The sequence below is a fragment of the Rhincodon typus genome, chromosome 9, assembly GCF_021869965.1.
Source record: "Rhincodon typus isolate 14 chromosome 9, sRhiTyp1.1, whole genome shotgun sequence".
Classification (NCBI taxonomy): Eukaryota; Metazoa; Chordata; class Chondrichthyes; order Orectolobiformes; family Rhincodontidae; genus Rhincodon; species Rhincodon typus.
In genome coordinates, this window is record NC_063340.1 from 33,619,032 (window position 1) to 33,634,646 (window position 15,615).

Consider the following 15,615-nt stretch of genomic DNA (forward strand, 5'->3'; position numbering starts at 1 on the left):
CAGGAAGGCTGAAGAAGGGTCTAGGCCCGAAACGTCAGCCTTCCTGCTCCTCTGATACTGCTTGGCCTGCTGTGTTCATCCAGCTCTACACCTTGTTATCTCAGATTCTCCAGCATCTGCAGTTCCTACTATTTCTAGCCTATTCAATGTTTCCTCATTGCTGAATTATAATATCCCCCTCCCTGGCAATGATCAAAGGCAAGTCCCTCTTTTGCAAACTTTGATATTGGCAGGAGCTGAGGTTTGGAGGTACAGGGGAAGGAGATACTGGAGAGGGTTGTGGCAATTTTGGGGTCTGGGATTTTGCTAGGTGTTTGGAGTTGGAGGGGATCTTGCGTGCTCTAATGTTTATGTTTCATGGTGTTCATTATTGTTGAGACTTCTGATGAATTCTTCTCATGCTGCTTATATGCAAGTCAAAATGCCCCATATGTCTAATATGGATGAAGAGAGTAATGTTGCTAAATGACTGCATTAAGTAAGGGGCCTTAAAAAAAAATTGGTGCCCTGCTTCCAAACACACATGCATGCTATACCATCGATTTCCACCATAGTAACGTGATCTGATTCTGCCCATACCTCATCTCATCTGCTGCTTAAATCCTCATACATGTCTTTGCTACTTCTAGACTTGATTATTCATTCCACTCACACCCATGTTCCCATGTTCTACCCTCTGTCGCCCAAAACCTTGTTGTCCGTGTTTTAACTTGAATCATATCACATTCACCCGTCATCCCTGTGCTCAGTGATCTTCACTGAATTTTGAGTTCAGAATTCTCATTCTCATTTTCAAATTCCTTCATGGCTTCACCCCTCCCAATTTTAGTAATTTCCTGCAGTCCACAACCCTTTGAGATAATGTGTCCTTTTAATCTGGCATCTTGAGGATTCCTAATTTTAATTGCTCCACTGTTGGTGGTAACTTCAGGTTCCATCTAAAAGCTTTTGACTTTCTTCACTAAACTTCACTATATTGTCAACTTTACTGTCCTGCTTTAAAGAACTCATGTACAAACTTGAACATCTACATATCTCTCTGAAACATTTTAGGAGGTTTTAAAATACCCTTTACCAAGTTGGAATCCTACACCCTTCTCACCATCTTGAATCTCAGTTTAACCCCTCTTGATTTTGTTGCTTATCTGTTCTCAGTGAAAATAATTTACATCTATTAATTTTTCTGCATAATGCATGTGTTTTAAGTTCTAAAATCATCTTTGTCCTTCTTCCTCAACCAGACTCAATCTGAAGTAAGCAATTTCAGAAGTGTGCACAGTAAGTCAAATATGACTTTACCGAACAAGTTATAGAAGATATAAATAATCTTTCATTTTATAGATCAATGCCTTCAAAATTTAGCCTTGCATCTGGTTAGGCTTCCATAGGAGCATAGGAATTAAGAGCAGAAGTAGGCAATTCAGCCATGGAGTCATAGAGTTTCAGAGTCATACAGCATAAAAACAGACTCTTCGGTCCAACTCAGCCATGCCGACCAGATGTCCCAATCTGACGTAATCCCATTCACCAGCATTTGGCCCATAGCCCTCTAAACCCTTCCTATTAATTCCCTATCCAGACGCCTTTTAAATGTTGTAATCATACCCACCTCTACCAGTTCCTCTAGCAATTCGTTCCATTCACAAACAACCCTCTGTGTGAAACACTTACCCCTCAGATCCTTTTTAATCTTTGCCCCTCTCACCTTAAACCAATGCCCTCTAGCTTTGGACTCTCCCATCCTAGGAAAAAGACCCTGGATATTCATCTTATCCATGCCCCTCATGATTTTATACACCTCTATAAGATCACTCCTCAGCCTCCGACACTCCAGGGAATGAAGCCCCAGCCTCTTCAGCCTCTCCCTATAACTCAAATCCTCCAGTCCCAGCAACATTCTTGTAAATCTTTTCTGCACTCTTTCAAGTTTAACAACATCTTTCCTATAGAAGGGCGATCAGAATTGTATACAGTATTCTAAAAGTAGCTTCACCAATGTCCTGTACAGCCATAACATGACATCCCAACTCCTATACTCGGTGCATTGACCAATAAAGGCAAACATACCTTCTTCACCACCCTGTCTACTTGCGATTCCACTTTCAAGAAACAATGTCAATCTCTTCGAGCCCACTCTGCTATTTAACTTAATCATGGCTGATCTTATTCTGGTCTCAACTCCACTTCTTGCCTGCACGACATAAGTCCTTTATACCACTTTTCATTGGAAACATATCTATTTCTTTCTTGAATCTGTTGATTGATTCTGCCTACACAGCACGCTGGGAAGGTGACTTCCACAGATTCACAATCCTCAGTGAAATAGTTTCTCCTCATTTCAGTTTTGAATCTACCTCCTCTCACTCTATATCTATGACCACTTGTTCTAGACTCTTGTTCTTGTTAGCAATACTCATCAACAACGGCGACACTGTAGCTTAGTGGTTAGCACTACTGCCTCACCGCCAGGGTCCTGGGTTTGATTCCAGCCTCGGGTGACTGTCTGTGTGGAGTTTGCACGTTGTCTCTGTGTCTGCGTGGGTTTCCTCCGGGTGCTCCGGTTTCGTCCCACAGTCCAAAAATGTGCAGGGTAGGTGGATTGGCCGTGCTAAATTGTCCATAGTGTCCAGGGATTTTTAGATTAGGTGGGTTAGACATGGGAAATCAGGGTTAGGGAAATGGGTCTGGATGGGATGCTCTTTGGAGGGGCGGTGTGGACTAGTTGGGTCGAATGGCCTGTTTCCACACTGTAGGGATTCTATGATTCTATGAACAAGTACACCCCAATCATTTTCCTTTTCCTGATGTGTACAGGAAAAATATAAGGATGCATAGATGCCACGCAAGGAAATAGTGTGGTTGCAGAAAAATTTATCTTACGACTTGGAACCTCTGTCCAATTCACATTTGGCTGTTGCAGATTTTCCATGCCACAAAAATGTTGTTCAAGTATTTCACTGATCACTAGAATCTCATAACTAGTTTAGATTGTGTTTGGCCTGTGATAATTAATACCAAAGCAACTTAAAATATTGTTGTGGTTTATAAATAATCTAATTGTTGTCCTGTTAAACAGAATTTTTTTGCCAAATGTTTTAATCCTGTGAACACAATCTTTATGTATGGTGTGAAAAATAATTATTGTCTGCATATGATATTAACTATAAGAGCAAAAAGCTAAGTTTTCTCGATATTGTAAAGATTCAGAAAGTACTGGCGTAGCACAATTAGTTCTGACCAGCTGTTGTAGTGAACTATTTTGTTGTTTTGAATTAAGTGAACAATGTTTGTGGTGGTCATGCATCAGAAGTTGTTGGTTACTTTTCAATTTTATTTAATGAAAGCAGTTAGTTGAATAACATTTGAAAAACGTATTTTTAAAGTCTGATTGTTTGTGATAACTTATTTTCGAACATGTCAACATGTTTCTGTAGAGCTGCTTTAAATGAGCCAAATTAATTTCTATATATCCTTATATATATTAAGACAATTCTTAATAAATATGGTGGGGAGACAAATGTTTTTAAAAAGCTCACGTTACATTACAGATCATTTACCCTACGTTGGTTTTTGTTGCACAAAATAACTATGTAAACTAATTCTGCCTTGGAAATTATTTGCCCCATTGCTTTAACTATTATATATTATATGTAACTGAGCTGTCAGGACTAAAGTTCAACCTTGTTTGTCTCAAATTAACAAGTCCCCGCCAGAACCCTGGCGTGCTGGGCAAGTAAGGGCAAAAAACATCTTCCTGCTATTTTGAATGGATTGTTTATAGAGAAAAGAGATAAAAGAGATTCTAATAAAAACAACAGATTCAATAGATTGAATAACAACCCTAGAAGCTTTATTCATTTCATATTAACACTAATGAAAACTTCTATTAAAAGTCTTTCAATTATTAATTTTCAACCTTGCATTCTGCATCCATGCTGTATCCACACTTCCTTCTTTATTTATCTGAAGCACTTATTTATGGTCAGCTAATAAATGGAGCGTACTTTTACCTACCAGAATGGACAGTTAAACATATTCTTTTTCTAAAGATGCAATATGTTGTTATCTTCTCAAGTTCTTTAGTGTTTGAATTTACCTGACTACTGTAACCTTTGATGCAGTGATGGACTTGAGTGAAAAGCAATGTACATGCATAGCTTTCACGATTCCATGCAAGCATTGTTATGACCTCCATGAAGACTGAAATTCAAATTCTCTATCACAAAGTTGAAGGATCGTGCAACTAAGTTTATGTTTCTAAAGTTTTTACTGCAGCAAATAAATTAAAAACAACATTGATTAAACATTTTTGTTAGCAGTTTATGCTTTTCACACAAGTCCATCACTTCTTCAAAGGTTGATTATATAGTCAACAATATATATGAAACTTGAATTTACATATTGAATAAGTAGAGCTGATTGTTTAACTCAGTTTACTGCTTATGTGTTAATTGTTAGAGCTAGGAACATTACAAAACTACGAGTGCTGTAAGTGGAAATAATCTTGAATCAAACCGCATAGTTAAATGGAAATACAGCATTGTTTGTTTTGCGTGGTCCTGCTTACAGCGAATGCTACCAATATTTTTATACAGAGGTTTACAGAATCTATGCATCTTTTGTATATCACAATTATTTTCCACTAATTGAGGAACTAGTCTGATCAGAACTATAAAATGCTGTAATCCATTTAACTATGCGGTTTGATTCAAGATCAGAGTTTGTTTTCAGAGGGACTATGTGACTGCTACTTGTATCAGTGCCATTGTGAGCAAAAGGCAGGAAATGAGGTTGATGTGAAGTAGTTTATTTCCTTATGTTGGTTCTATCATAATCAGGTACAGACCTATGTAGCAGCTATATCCTTAATAAATCACTGGCCCCAGTAATGTTGGTGAGTCACTACCTCCTCGACCCAGAGGCCTGCTCCAAGAGGTGTGTAATAACAACTGTGAAAAGGTCGACCAGAAAATATCTATCATTGAACTACTCTTAAGACATTGATATTAAGGGTCATATGGCACATTGGTAATGTTCCTGCCTCTGGGCTGGGAGGTACAGGTTCAAGTCCCTCCTGTCCCTGAGGTTTTTCATAAGCCACCCTCTCATCTCGGTTCTGAAGAGTCATCCCTTCAATCTGAGTTCAGGACATACCTGGGTTATTTTCCACAATGTCAAGTAAATGCTAGTGTTGCAACTATACTGGAACAGCTTGGTTGGTAAGTGGCAAGTTCTAGAGAACAAGTCTTCAGTACTATTGCCAGAATGTTGTCAAGGCCCATACCTTTGCAGTAACCAGTGGCTCCACATGTTTCTTGATATCATGTGGAGTGAATGGAATTAGCTGAAGACTGGTATCTGTTATACTGGGGACCACTGAAGAAGGCCGAGATGGGTTATCCATTTGGCACTTTTGGCTTGAGAATTGCTGTGAATGCTTCAGCCTAATCTTTTGCACTTGTGTTGGGCTCTTCCATTATTGTGATTGGGCATATTTGTGAAGCCGCCTCCTCCAGTGAGTTGTTTAATTGTCCACCACCATTCACGACTAGATGTGGGAGGACTGCAGAGCTTAGATCTGATCCATTGGTTGTGGGATTGCAGTGTTCTATCACTTCCTGCTTAAGCAGTTTGGCATGCAAGTTGTCCTGTTTGGTAGCTTTACTAGGTTGACACCTCATTTTTTGGTATTCTTGGTGCTGCTTCTGACATGCCCTTTTTCACTGTCCATTGAACGAGGGTAGATCCACTGGCTTGATGGTAATGGTTGGGGCATATGCTGGGCCATAAGGTGGAGGATTTGCTGGAGTACCATTCTGCTGCTGTTGATGGACAACAGCACCTCAGGGATGCGCAGTTTTGAGTTGTTAGATCAGTTCGAAGTGTGTCCCATTTAGTACAGTGATAGTGCCATACAACACGATGGAGGTTATTCTTAATGTGAAGCCAGAACTTCGTCTCCACAGGATTGTGCGGTGGTCGCTCTTACTGATACTGTGGTGGACAGATGCATCTGCAGCCGGCAGATTGGTAAGGATGAAGTCAAGTATGTTTTTCCCTCTTGTTGGTTTCCTTACCACCAGCTGCAGACCCAGTCTCCCAGCTGTGCCCTTTAGGACCCAATCAACTCGATAGTAATGCTGCTTCCAAGCCACTCTTGATAGTGGACTTTGAAATCCCCTGCCCAGAGTACATTTTGCACTTCTACCATCCTCAGTGGTTCTTCCAAGTATTGTTCAACATGGAAAAGTACAGATTCTTCAGCTGAGGGAGGATAGTACATGGTTATCAGGTAGAAGTTTCTTTGTCCATGTTTAACCTGAAGCCATGAGACTTAATTTGATTTGGTTTGATTTTTTACTGTCACGTGTACCTGTGAGAAGTTTTGTTTTGCAGTACAGGCAGATCATACCATACAAAGTGTGTTAGGGTAATAGAACAGAGCAAAGAATGCAATGTTATGGCTGCAGAGAAGGTGTACAAAGAGTGAGATCAACATTAAGTTTAAAATTTGAGAGGTCCATTCAGAAGTCTCATAACAGCAAGGAAGAAGCTGTTCTTGAATCTGTTGGTACGTGTGTTTAAGCTTTTATATCTTCTGCCTGACGGAAGAGGTTGGAAGAGATTATAACTGGAGTGGGAGGAGTCTTTCATTATGTTGGCTGTCTTCCTGAGGCAGAGAGAAGTATAAATCAAGTCAGTGGATGGAAGTTTGGCTTGCATAGAGCTGTATTCTCAACTCTCATGTAGTTTGTCTGGGCAGAGCAGTTGCCATACCAAGCCATGGTACATCTGGGTAGAATACTTTCTATGGTGCATCTATAAAAATTGGTAAGAGTCTTTACATACAGGCCACATTTCCTTAGCCTTCTGAGGAAGTATAGGCGTTGTTGCGCTTTCTTGACCATCGCATCAATGTGGGTAGACCAGGCCAGATTGTTGATGATCATCACTCCTAAGAACTTAACGTGCTCAACATCCACTTCAACACCATTGATGTAGACAGGGGTGGACCCTCCACCTTGCTTCCTGAAATCAATGACCAACTTGTTTGTTTTGCTGACTTTGAGGGGGAGATTGTTAACTTTTTCACTGTGCCACCAAGCACTATCTCTTTCCTGTATTCTGTCTTGTCATTGTTTGGGATCTGACCTACAACAGCCATGTCATCATCGGACTTATAGAAGCAAGGAAGAAATTTGGCTACACAGTCACGAGTGTACAGGGAGTATAGTTAAGGGGCTGAGTACGCAACCTTGCTGGCGCAGTGTTCAGGATTATTGTGGAGGATGTGATGTTGCCTATTCTTACTAATTGCGATCTGTTGGTCAAGAAGTTGAGGATCTAGTTGCAGAGGGCAAAGCAGCGACTCAGGTCCAGGAGTTTGGAGATTAGTTTGGTTAGAATTATGGTGTTTAAGGCAGAGCTGTAGTCAATAGGTAGGAGCCTGATGCAGGTATCCTTGATATCCAGAAGTTCCAGGGATGAGTGTAGGGCCAGGGAGATGACATCTGCCATGGACCATTTGAGACGGTAGGCAAATTGCAAGTGATCAAGGCAGACCATGACGAACCTCTTGAAGTACTTCATACTTATGGAGGACAGAGCCACTGGGCAGTAGTCATTGAGGCATGCTGCATGAGTTTTCATTAGCAGCGGGATGATGATAGTCTTTGTGAAGCAGTTGGGGACTTCAGATCATAGTAAAGAGAGGCTAAAGTTGTCAGTGAATACTCCCATCAACTGGTACGTGCAGGATCTGAGTGCATGGCTGGGGACACCATCCAGGCCAGTTTCTTTCCATGGATTCACCCCAATCTGACGTCTGCAGAGGTGACTGAGGGAACAGGTGCATCCAAGGCTGTCGGGGCAGGTGACATATTTTACTGATGAGTGTAAAATGCATTGAGCACATCAGGGACAGATGCGTTCATTTGGTCCCGAGTCAATGTTGAGTGCTCTCAGGATATCTCCCTCCCGACTCTATACCACTGTGGTGTCACCTCTGCTGGGTCTGTCCTGCCTGTGGGATAGGATATGACCAGGTATGGTGATGGTGGTATCTGGTACATTATCTGTAAGGTATAATTCAGTGAGTCAGGCTGATACTTGACTGGTCTGTGAGAGATCTCTCCCAGTCTTGGCACTAGGCACTAGCTCTCAAATGTTGGTAAACAGGACTTTGCAGGATTAACAGAGCTTTCTCTGCTGTTGTCTTTTCCAGTGCCTAGGTCGATGTCAGGTGGTCTGTCCATTTTCATTTCTTTGTTGAGACTTCGTAGTGATTCATACAACTTGAGTGGCTTGCTGGGCCATTTCCGAGGGCACCTGAGAGTGAACCAAATTGCTGTGGGTCTGGAGTCACATGTAGATCAGACCAGGTAAAGGACATTTGTGAGCTAGATGTGTTTTTCTGACACTCAGTGATGGTTTCGTGGTCATCATTCATTTCTTAATTCCAGAATTTATTTTAATGATTTCACATTTCACTATCTGTTGTGATAGGGTTTGAATTTGGGTCCTCAGAACATTAGCTCAGTTCAGGATTAATAGTCTAGCAATAATACCACTAGGTCATTGCCTCCCCTTCACATCCAACTGAACCTGCATATTAATGTTAAGAGGATCCTCAACTAGGATTCCTAAGTTCCTTAGAAGTTTGAAGCCTTTTCCTGTTTCGAAAATAGTTTGCGCCTCTTCTTCCTACCAAAGTGCATAACCTCATACTTCTCCAAATTGTATTCTAGCTGAACATTATATTCCGTCTGCCACTTCTTTGCCCATTCTCCTAGCCTGTCCAAGTCTCTCTGCAGCCTCTCTGCTTCCTTAACAGTACTTGACCCTACTTGATACTTAACTTTGTGTCATCTGCAAACCTACTGACAATGCCCTCAGCCCCTTTGCCCAGATCATTAATGTATATGACATGAATAGTTGTGTTCTCGACATGGACCTGTGGAACTCCATTTGTTACTGGCTGCCGTTCTGAAAAAAAGGATGAAAAATTCCTTTATCCCCATTTTCTGCTTTCTACCAGTCAGCCAATTGTCTATCCATGCCTGTCACAAGGTTGCCACAAACGGTAATTTTGTACTGTGCTTTGCAGCACTTGGGTTATGATTAACATTGCAGCTCTTTTCACTTAAGATTTGATAATAGCCATTTAAGAAATGCTTGTCCACAATTACCTTAGATTTGTTGTCAACTCTGAGAATCTTTTATTGATAATATTGTTGCAAAATAATTAGCAACATCTTTCCCCTTTTAATTGTCCTTATTTTCTATTTATGATCCGTTGTTGGGAAATTATTCACCATCGATGTCTCATTTTAAAAGTTAGTTACATGAGAAACTTTCCTGTAATAAGTCTAAATTTCTTTTAACTTCCCACTGTGCCTCTCCTGGCAACTTCCAAGGGACCCAGTGATACACACCACATGCTTCCAGAATTTTGGCAGCACTGCTGAGATATGTGGGCATTGAGAAAGTGTGCTGATGAGTCTGAGGATGCCACGATGCGGAGGCACCCCAGTTAAGTCAGGGCTGTACTGATGATTGCCCAGCTAGTAGCACCAATAGAAGATGGACAGAGCCCTCCAGAATCAGCCGTAAATCTGCCCTTTGGCTGCATAGCTCTGTCAGTGGGCATGGAATCCCTGGCTCCAGTACAGGGAGGCCAGCTTCAATGAATTGGCAGTCTCTGCACACACTGGGGTGCCTATTTGCCAGTGGAAAAATGCAAATGTTGCACAGTGTGGTTCTTAATAGCTGATGTCTTGATTCACACGTGAGCGCAACATATTTATACCATGAGTAGAGTGCGGATTGTTTGGCGAAAGGGCTAAATTGGAGGTATTGCCATGGAGCTTGCACCAGTTAATGATGACTGACAGTCAACATCCAGACTTTGTTTAAATTTTAAACCACTCAGGTTGACTCCTGTTGGTCAAGATATTGCCTTGAGCAATGAAACAAAGAATGGCTGACACTTATTTTGTTGAGTTGAAACAGGTGCAATCTGTGCACGTGTTCTTTCTGTAGTAGGAGTTTGGATGGGCACCCCATTAATCACCCAAATGAGACATCATCAAGAGGAGAGCAAGGAAAGAGGTTAGATTTGGAAGCAAGACCATGGGGTTTGGACAAGGGAGCAGTCATCAGCTTTGGGATACCATTGAAAGGGAGGGTGGGAGGAATTGTTGGGAGTTGAGGAATAAATGACACTTGGAGGTGGGGTGCATGGGAGGACCATCAGCCATAATGGAACACCATTGAGCTGGAAGGAAGGATGTTGGATCAGAATAGCGTAGGTCAGGACCATACACGCCATCAAGGCCCAATTAAGAGGTGAGGCACTAGGCCCTTTAGTTTACTTCAACTTACGCTTCTTTTGGACCTGGATAGATCATAGACCATAGAATCCCAACAAGCCCACACCGCCCCTCTGGAAAGCATCCCACCCAGACCCATTCCCATTCCCCTAATTTCCCATGTCTAACCCACTTAACCTAAACATCCGTGAACACTATGGGCAATTTAGCATGGCCAATCCACCTACCCTGCACATTTTTGGACTGTGGGATGAAACCGGAGCACCTGCAGGAAACCCTCACAGACAGTGGGAGAATGTGCAGACTCCACATGGACAGTTGCCCGAGGCTAGAATCGAACCCAGGTCCCTGGTGCTGTGAGGCAGCAATGCTAACCACTGAGCCACCATGTCGCCCTGGAAATAGAGCAAAAAAAAGAGTCCCAAAAGCTGACATAAACTGAGAAATAAAGAAGGGCATACAGAATCTGGCATATCCTAATTTAAAGAAAAAACTATTTAACCTATTTTTTTCCAAGCAGCCTGTTCAGAGATATTATTACAGACTTCTGGAGCAGGTGAGACTTGAACCTGGGCCTCTCTGTTGAGAGGTACAGACATTATCTGTGCTCCACAGAGGGACCCCTGTCGCATCTTAATTGGCCACTGATAAATGTTGTTCAAATGCAACCATTAGCCAGTTACGTTATCATTTGGGAAGGTCAATGTGTCTAATTGACTGCTTTGGACACTGAACATCTTGCTTTACAGGCTATTTGGCAAACGCTGCTGGGTCCCCCTCAAGGCATGGGCCCTTCTGGTCAACACCATGTGCACCAGGTCCTCCTGGACCCTTCCTTAGGGATCCAGCCCAAATGGACCAGGTGACACTCATTCATTTTAAATAGTCCCTGTCTTTTTAGTACCTTATCTCCACCTTTCTTTAAATTATTTCCGGTATTCCAAGTGCCTAATTTGTCACAGCTTTAGAGAAATCCTATTCCTAATTAAACACCCATGTAAAGCACTGATTTAGTACATGGACATACATTGTTAAAATTTCTGATGGCCCAGACCCGAAATGTCAGCTTTCCTGCTCCTCTGATGCTGCTTGGCCTGCTGTGTTCATCCGGCTCTACACCTTGTTATCTCAGATTCTCTAGCATCGGCAGTTCCTACTATCTCTGTATTGTTAAAATACTTTTACTTTTGATAACACACTTGCACTCTTAGATTAGCTTCTAATTTTTGTATTTTTGCTCTGCTACTTCCTTTATACTTCTCTTGACTTTTTCTTTTCATCTTATTCTCCCTTGTATTATCTAATTGATACCTATTATCAGTGAGCTCTGACTTTGAAACAGAAACAGCTGGAAAATCTCAGCAGGTCTGGCAACATATGTAGAGAGAAATCAGAGTTAACGTTTTGCAGCTAGTAACCCTTCTTCAGAACACACGTAGCTCTGACTTTGGTTGCCTTTCTTTATCCCCAGTGGGAATTGCCAAGCCAGTGCCTAAACCATCACCTCTTGAAAATGCTCTCATTTCTGCTTGCTTTATTACATCTCTCCCTGCCAATATTTACTCAAAAGTACCTGAGCAGATCTTAACTGAAAATAACCCTCCTCCAATTAAGTGTTATTTCACTCCCATGACATTCTCCACCTGACCTTACTCAATTCCCCAGGAAAAGATCCAGCAATAGTTCCTTTCCCATTGAATAGAAAACATGGTGAACAAGAAAATTCTCCAGAACGTACTTCAGGAATTTGTCTCCTCTGTCCTTGTAGATCATACAAATGCATGAATTAGGAGCAGGATGGGCTATGGCCCCTATGGCCAGCCCTGCCATTCAAGAAGATTATGACTAATCTGTTGCGTCAACTCCACATTCCCATCTATCCCCGATAACTTCTAACTTCCTTATGAATCGAGTATGTATGTGTCATAATATTCTGTATAACTGTAGCAAACCATCCTTTATTATTCCATTCCCATTGCAATAAATGACAACATTCCATTTGCTGTGCTATACGAGCAAACTAACTTTGTGATTCATGTAGTAAGGCACGCAGATCCCTACATAATTCCCTAGCTGTGTAATCTGCCTTCATTCAAATAAAGTGCTGTTTTTCTGTGCATTCTGCCAAAGTGAGCAAGTTTGAGCAATATTTCCCACATTATAATTTATTAATTTTTACCAATTTCTTTTTGCCCACTCATGGTATCTCTGCTGTATCATCATTATGTCCTCTTCACTACTTGCTTTCCTGTCTATTTTTGTTTCATTAACAAAGTTAACAACCATACATTCATCCAAGCGTTCATATAAATTGTAAATGGTTGAAGCCTCAACACTGCAGTTGCTTCATCTTGTTAAGCCTGAAATGAATCATTTATGTCTTCTCTGTAGCTAACAAGTTCCCTATGAATGCTAATTAGTTACCTACTATGTAATAAGCTCTTAGTTTCTGTGCTATTTTTTCTTGCTTTTTGGCAACCAGAACGTCCATATTGCAGCATTCTGTGATCGGAATCAGCGCAGCAAGTAGTCAGGAAAACAAATGTAGTATTGGGTTTTCTTGCAAAGAAGATGCAAAACAAAAGTAGTGAAGTCTTGCTACAACTATACATCAAGTTATATGCCAGCGAGAATATATGCCATACATTTTTGGTTTCCTTGTTTAAGAATTTGTATGCATGCCTTGGAGTTGATTCAAAGAATATTCACAAAACTGATCGCTGCTATGCAGTGTTGTCTTTTGAGGAAAGGTTGAATAGCTTTGACGTATAATCATTGGAGTTTGGTAGAATGAGAGGTGATTTTATTGAAATATAGGGTTGTAGGAATATTGAGAGAGTAGATTCTGTGAGGATGTTTCCCCACAAGGGTGGGGTGGAAAACCATAAGACGTAGGAGCTGAGGTAGGCCATTGCAGCCCATTGAGCCTGCTTTGTCATTTAATAAGATCATAGCTGCTCTAATGTTCCTCAACTTTTCTTTTCCTGCCTATCCCTGTAATCCTTGATCCCTTACTGATTAAAAATCTGTCCACCTCAACCTTGAGTATACTTAATGACCCAGCCTTGATAGTTCGTGTGATAAAAGATTCCACATATTCAATACCTCTGAGAGAAGAAACTTTCCCTCATGCTCTGAGATTATGCCTTCTGTTCCTAGACTCTCCCACAAGAAGAAACATCTCTGCATCTACCCTGTCAAGCCCCCTAAGAATCCTGTATGTTACAGTAAGGTTTCATCTCTTTCTTCTGAACTTCAGTGAACATAAGCCCAAACTACACAACATCTCTTCATAAGAAAATTCCTTTACACCCAGGAGCAACATAGTAAATTTTCTCTGGACTGGCTCTAATGCCAGTATATATTTCCATAGATCAGGGGATCCAAACTGTTCAGAGTATTCCAGTGTGGTCTGACTTCTACCTCGAATTGTTTTAACAAGACCTTTTTTTTAACATTTGAAATAAGGGCCAAATTCTGTTTGCCTTTTCTGTTATCTACTGAATTTGGATGCTAGCTTATTATGAGTTATGCAAGAACATCCTTCCATTCTGCAGTTTTCCGTGGCCTTTCTCCATTTAACTAATGTTCAGCTCTTCTATTTTTCCTTTTGAAGTGCATGGCCTTGCACTTTCCTACGTTCACTTAATCTGTCTACATCCTTATGTAAACTCTGTACCATCCTCACGACTTACTTTACCACCTATTTTTGTGACTTCCGCAAAATCGGCAATACTACATTCACTTCTGTCAGCTAGGTAGTTAATATACAATAAATAATTGTGTCCCCAGCACTAATCCCTATTCTGAGGAAGGGTCACTGAATCCAAAATGTTAACTTTTTTCCTTCACAGATGCAGCTAAACTTACTGAGTTTTTCCAGCAATGTCTATTTGTGTCACTGACCCCTGTGGTACTGCACTAGTTGCAGGTTGCAAATCTGAAAATACTTCCTTTGTCCTTACTCTGTCTTTTATTAGTTAGCCTTCAAGTAGTAGTGGGGGTGGGGATGGGGACGTAGAACTAGACAGCATAGTTTCAGAATGACTGGTATCTCAGTTTAGGATGGAGATGAGGTATTTCCTCTTTCAAAGGGCTGAGTGTCTTTGGAATACTTTGGAAGGGTGATTAATTGAATATTCAAGCCTGAGATTGATGCACTTTTGAATGTAAGGGAATTGAGAGTAATGGGGAACAGGCAGGAAGCAAGATCAGATTATTCATGATCTTTTTAAAAGGCAGTGCAAGTTTGTGTTAACCCTATTTCTTGTGTTCTTATGTCACTAAAATTGAATACATTGGTATTTGAAAAGTCTATAGCTGACTTGTTTTACAGTGAACTGCCAATGCTATAATGTAATTGTTACTGGATGAAACATTAAATTGAAATGACTCATTTTTTTATTTTGGTTTGCTTTGTAATTCACTATCCGTGTTTTCTGTTTAAATACTAGGGATAGCAAATCGACTTGTAATAGTTTCACAAGAGAATATCAGTATCCATTTAACTATGCTTTTGAAGAAGGTGTATCATCCTAGAATTTTAAATGATTAAACATAACCCAAATTGTTTCAGTAAAATAATTACGAATCTTTACATTTTTTACATTTTCATATTTGCTTTCCTCTTTCTTCTTTAGATATCGCCAATGGTTCAGGTTCAGGAGGAGGTTATCGACCTCCCCCCAGAACAAAAGAGGTGATAATTAATGGGCAGACAGTCAAGTTAAAGTACTGTTTTACCTGTAAAATCTTCCGGCCACCACGTGCCTCCCACTGTAGCCTTTGTGATAATTGTGTAGGTAAGTGATTTCCTTGTGAGGTGTTTAAATAAAAAATGTTATGGTAAGACAAAAAGAAATGCTGATAATATGAGCTCTGAACCTCCAGTTCCACTGAACTGTTGTAACTAAAAGGGAAATGTATTTTCTTTGTACAGATTGTTAGAATATGATGAGGCGAATAATTACAGAATAATCTTTTAATGGTCACATTTTGCTCTATCATTGGTAAAGTAAGTTTTAATAAAGCCACTTTTAACCTATTGTTGTTTCCTAGTTTATACTATATATTGTATAATATTATAAAAAGCTTGAAATATTCAATAGCTTATGCTGTAATTCCAGTTGAAGAAATTATACTGCAGTGTCTTCAGAAACTTGTAATCAAGCTTTCCAAAAACTTGCCTTTGCCCAGTTTTCCTAAGTCTCATTACATACCTGATCATCTTTTTCATCAGTTCTACATTGAAGAAAGTTTATATGTGTGATATGTTTTCAATTTT

At 40.5% G+C, this 15,615-nt stretch overlaps 1 protein-coding gene across 1 annotated transcript in view; it reads left to right on the forward strand.

Moving 5' to 3' along the window:
- Nucleotides 1-15,615, forward strand: part of LOC109924551 (palmitoyltransferase ZDHHC14) — a 165,226-nt gene that overhangs the window by 112,140 nt on the left and 37,471 nt on the right. The window contains exon 3 of the mRNA XM_048600870.1: nt 14,972-15,133. Within this exon, the coding sequence (XP_048456827.1) occupies nt 14,972-15,133 (162 nt within the window). The remainder of the gene's footprint in view (nt 1-14,971; nt 15,134-15,615) is intronic.